This window comes from Equus przewalskii, chromosome 14, assembly GCF_037783145.1.
Source record: "Equus przewalskii isolate Varuska chromosome 14, EquPr2, whole genome shotgun sequence".
Classification (NCBI taxonomy): Eukaryota; Metazoa; Chordata; class Mammalia; order Perissodactyla; family Equidae; genus Equus; species Equus przewalskii.
This window is the reverse complement of record NC_091844.1, coordinates 82,201,532-82,206,497: the sequence shown is the minus strand read 5'-3', so window position 1 is coordinate 82,206,497 and position 4,966 is coordinate 82,201,532. Positions and strand designations below refer to the sequence as shown.

Here is a 4,966-nt window from a genome sequence, read left to right as displayed (position 1 = left end):
AAAAAGAAGTTTCACCAAACGATACTTAACTTTGTGTGACGTATTCTAATATATTCAGTCTTACACTCCCTCACTAAAGAAAAAAAAGTACTATCAGTGACCCAGCAAACTGATTTCACAATCCATTAATGGATAGAACCCTAAGTTAAAAAAGACCCAGCCTACAGAATATATTTTTAATAGACTATTTTTTTGGAGCAATTTTAGGTTCACAGCAAAGTTGAACAGAAAGTACAGAGAGTTCCCACATACCACCTCCCTCCCCCGCACACTTAGCCTCCCCTGTAGTCAATATCCGCCACCAGAGGGGGACGTTTGTTATAATCCATGAACCGACAGGACACATCCTCATTACCCAAGGTCCATAGTTTGCGGTGGTGGTCACTCTCGGTGTTGCACACCCTGTGGGTTTGGACAAATGTGTAATGACCGGTACCCACCATTGGACATGTGGATTCATGTACCCACAGTGTCATAGGGAGTATGTTCACTGCCCTGAAAACCCTCTGTGCTCTGCCTAGTCATCCCTCTCTCTAGAATCTCCTTTTTAACACAGTCTCCAGGCCACAGAAGATGCTCAATAATTTGCAGTGATGATAATACTGCCAGAGACGATGGAAGCTGTTGCGATGGTTCAGGCGTGTGGGCCGCTGAAAGACAGCCATGGCCACAATGCTGGAAGAGAGGGGAGGGTATGGGACCTGGTGCAGGAAGGACAGACTGGCCTTGGCGACAGAGTGGGGGCCCGAGGGCTCTGGAAGCTAGTAGTGGTGGTGTTGGACTGCAGAGAAAGGGGAAGCAGTGGACAGCAAGGACTTCAAGGCAGAATTTCAACGCACTAAGCAGCGTGGGTCAGTCAGTGGAGACAGAGGGAAAGCTCTGGATTTAGAGGAGGCCAAGCTGGGCTCTACTCCCGCTTCACCGTGTGACCTTGGGCAGGTCCCTTCTTTCCTCCAAGGGGCTGAGCCAGATGTCCTCGTCGTGCAGTGATCCGGTGAGGGTGAAGCAGCGCGCGCACAGCGGGGCAGCTTTAGGGAGACGCAGGAAACCTCCGAGGACCAGGCGGGGCCGGCGCAAGCCTGAGACACGGTGGGGACCGTGGGCGCAGGAGCAGCCTCTGAAGGGCTTTTTTGGACACGTTTTCCGCCGGAGCAACAGGCAGCCGTGTTCTTTCACCGCTGATCTTCTCGACACGGCGGAGAGAGAGAAACTTTCCAGCCCAAAGCCGGCTGGCCGCCTTAAAGCCCGGGGTCCCGGCCCCGGGGTGACCGCGGCGCCATGAGGGCCAGGAGGTCGCGCCCGGCGGCCGGCGCAGCAGCTGGGCCCGTCTGCCCAAGGGTTAACCGGTTCCCCTGCAGCTGCCGCGCGTGCCTTGCAGAATTTCACCAGAAGAGGGTACAGTTTGAAAAGCTCTTGACGTCAGGCTGGAATTCCTATTGTGTTTAGAAACGGCTCGGGCAAAGCAAGCCCAAGTTCGCTCTCCGCACACCTCGGCGGGCTGCGAGGGTCCGGCAGCTCCGGGACACGGCCCGCGCGAGGGGAGCACGCGGGGACCCGCGCGGCTCCCGGACCGGCCCACGGCCGCCTGCGCGCCCCGGGCGGAGGACCGTGCCCGCCGCCCACGAGGGGACCCCGCTCCTGCAGGAAGCCGAGCCGAAGCGGAGGATCGCGCCGCCCGGGAGCCGGGGTGAGTGTCCCGGGCGAGGCCCGTAGCCGCGAGAGCTCCCCGCCGGCGCGCCCGGGCGCCCGGATGCCCGCTCCGAGCCCCGCCGCCGGGTGCATGCCTCCCCCGCGGCGCGCCTCAGCCGGCTACTGCCCACTGTGACCGTCCTTCCAGGCAGAGGGGCGCCAGCCGGGCTTCCCCGAGGGCCGCGCACCGGTGGGACCCGCCGGACCCCGGGCGGCGGAGCGCGGAGCCGAGGCTGCGAGGGCACACGCCGGGAGAATGGACGGAGCCGGGGAGCGCAGCCTCCCGGAGCCGGACAGCCGGGGCTCCCGGGCCGGCGACGACATCGAGATCGTCGTCAACGTGGGGGGCGTGCGGCAGGTGCTGTACGGAGACCTCCTCAGCCGGTACCCCGAGACCCGGCTGGCGGAGCTCATCAACTGCTTGGCGGGGGGCTACGACACCATCTTCTCCCTGTGCGACGACTACGACCCGGGGAAGCGCGAGTTCTACTTCGACAGGGACCCCGACGCGTTTAAGTGTGTCATTGAGGTGTACTATTTTGGGGAGGTCCACATGAAGAAGGGCATCTGCCCCATCTGCTTCAAGAACGAGATGGACTTCTGGAAAGTGGACCTCAAGTTCCTGGACGACTGCTGCAAGAGCCACCTGAGCGAGAAGCGCGAGGAGCTGGAGGAGATCGCGCGCCGCGTGCAGCTCATCCTGGACGACCTGGGTGTGGACACGGCCGAGGGCCGCTGGCGCCGCTGCCAGAAGTGCGTCTGGAAGTTCCTGGAGAAGCCCGAGTCGTCGTGCCCGGCGAGGGTGGTGGCCGTGCTGTCCTTTCTGCTCATCCTCATCTCGTCGGTGGTCATGTGCATGGGCACCATCCCCGAGTTGCAGGTGCTGGACGCCGAGGGCAACCGCGTGGAGCACCCAACGCTGGAGAACGTGGAGACGGCGTGCATCGGCTGGTTCACGCTGGAGTACCTGCTGCGCCTCTTCTCCTCGCCCAACAAGCTGCACTTCGCCCTGTCCTTCATGAACATCGTGGACGTGCTGGCCATCCTCCCCTTCTACGTGAGCCTCACGCTCACGCACCTGGGCGCCCGCATGATGGAGCTGACCAACGTGCAGCAGGCCGTGCAGGCTCTGCGGATCATGCGCATCGCCCGCATCTTCAAGCTGGCGCGCCACTCCTCGGGCCTACAGACCCTCACCTACGCTCTCAAGCGCAGCTTCAAGGAGCTGGGGCTGCTGCTCATGTACCTGGCCGTGGGCATCTTTGTCTTCTCGGCCCTGGGATACACCATGGAGCAGAGCCACCCCGAGACCCTGTTTAAGAGCATCCCCCAGTCCTTCTGGTGGGCCATCATCACCATGACGACCGTCGGCTATGGTGATATCTACCCCAAGACCACCTTGGGCAAGCTAAACGCAGCCATCAGCTTCTTGTGTGGGGTCATTGCCATTGCCCTGCCCATCCACCCCATCATCAACAACTTTGTCAGGTACTACAACAAGCAGCGAGTCCTGGAGACCGCAGCCAAGCACGAGCTGGAGCTGATGGAGCTCAACTCCAGCAGTGCAGTCGAGGGCAAGGCGGGGGGCTCCCGCAATGACCTGGACAACCTCTCACCAGAGGCCCCCGGGAAGGAGGGGCCGAGCTGGAGCAGCCGGCTGAAGATCTCCCACAGCGACACCTTCATCCCCCTCCTGACAGAGGAGAAGCACCATAGGACCCGGCTCCAGAGTTGCAAGTGACGAGGCCCATCCCGGGCGCAGAAGGACTGGGCTGGTAGACGGAGGGATGGACAGGTGTGACAGGCCTGTCAGGGACTGCCCAGGACAGAACTCTGAAGGCTCTCTTGGGCACCTCTGACGAGGCTGGGTAAGACCCCTTTGTGTTGCTGGCTGTCCAGGAGCCGGGGGGAGGGGGGTGGTGTGCAGGAGTCACTGGCAGCATGGTGTGCTGGAGGCCGTGGTCTGGCTGGTGGCAGGAGCCCTTGCCTGGTTCTGTATCTCCTTCAATAAAGCCTCCTGCTCTGTGCGCCCGCCTGTGTTGTAGGTTCTGTCACAGGCTGGCTGTCCCTCCGCTAGACGTGGCTCAGGCACGCCCCTGGGCCAGGCCAGGAGGTAGGTGTGCAGCCCGGGGGGCCTATTTTTAGTTGAGAGCTTATTAAAGAAGGGCTCATACACAGGGTTCAGTGCCAAGGAGCCTTGTCACATTCCAGGAGGCTCTGTGCTGGCGACTCCTTCCTTCTGTTTCCTTCTGAGGAAAAGCTTGCTCCCAGGCAGGGAAGAGTTCACCGAGCTGGGAACGCCAAGCAGCGCGGTTACCATGTATTTACCACCCGTGTGAGGTCCTTTTCTCAACTCCCTTCCATTCCTTCCAGTAACCCTGCTAGATAGATATCCCGTTTTACAGATGAAGAAACTGAGGCCCAAGGTCACACAGAGCAGGGATTCAGCCCCGGGTCTGATGATCCCAAAGTGCTTGCGTTCTCTCTGGTGTCAGGTGGCCTTGGGACAGAGGCGTGCTCCGGCTCACGAGGGGAGGGTCAGCTGACCAGGAGGGGTGTTGAGTTTCTGCAGGGCGGACATGCCTGCCCTCCAGCTCGTCCTTCCTTCTAGAACCAGTCCCTCTGAGGTATCAGCTGAATGGACAAAACTGAGCATGCCCAGGTGGCCCACTGCCAGCCTGTCTGCGAGCCCCAGGGGAACAGAGACGGACTCAGGCTTGAAGCCCAGGGATGAGGAAGGGATCTCTGAGATGGCGTCTAGCTTGAACACTTTTCTCTACTGTCTCTCTTCCACCACTCCCTTACTGTGAGACCTTAGGCCTGTTGATTAACCTCTCTGATCATTTATTAAGTGGGGATATAAGAATTAGCTCAGAGAATTATGTTGCTTAGCACAGTGCCTGGCACATAGTAGCTGCTCAGCAAATGGCAGCTATTTCTATTCCTCTGTCCTGGGAGGGTGGTAAGTTGCACAGCTGCCCACTCTGGCCTCCACTGGGCCAGGCTGGCATACAGATGGAGGAGGGTGGGGGCAGGACAGTGTCACATTATCTTAGTCGAAGGCAGACCCCTTGGCACAGAGTTGGTCCCCTCTCTCTGGCTTTCCACCTTCCATGGACCTCAGAGCTCTCCTTTCCTCAGCTGAGGCAGCAGGTGCAGAGGAAGGAGCATGGTGGGGGCTAGGGAAGGGGGTCCCCAGACCTCACCATCCTGGGAAGGTCTTTCCCCTTCTCTGGGCCTGGTTTTCCCAAATGTATAAAGAGGGATGGGTTCTCAG

At 60.1% G+C, this 4,966-nt stretch overlaps 1 protein-coding gene across 1 annotated transcript; it reads left to right on the top strand.

The window, feature by feature from the left end:
* Window positions 1-271: 271 nt before the first annotated feature.
* KCNF1 (potassium voltage-gated channel modifier subfamily F member 1) lies at window positions 272-3,716 on the top strand. The gene has a single exon (XM_008529897.2). It carries the CDS (start codon window positions 1,946-1,948, stop codon window positions 3,428-3,430), a length of 1,485 nt encoding a protein of 494 aa, XP_008528119.1. The 5' UTR covers window positions 272-1,945; the 3' UTR covers window positions 3,431-3,716.
* Window positions 3,717-4,966: the final 1,250 nt, after the last annotated feature.

What these genes read in the sequence shown, in the direction of transcription:
- KCNF1 (XM_008529897.2), top strand. Translation starts at nt 1,946, where the DNA reads ATGGACGGAGCCGGGGAGCGCAGCCTCCCGGAGCCGGACAGCCGGGGC.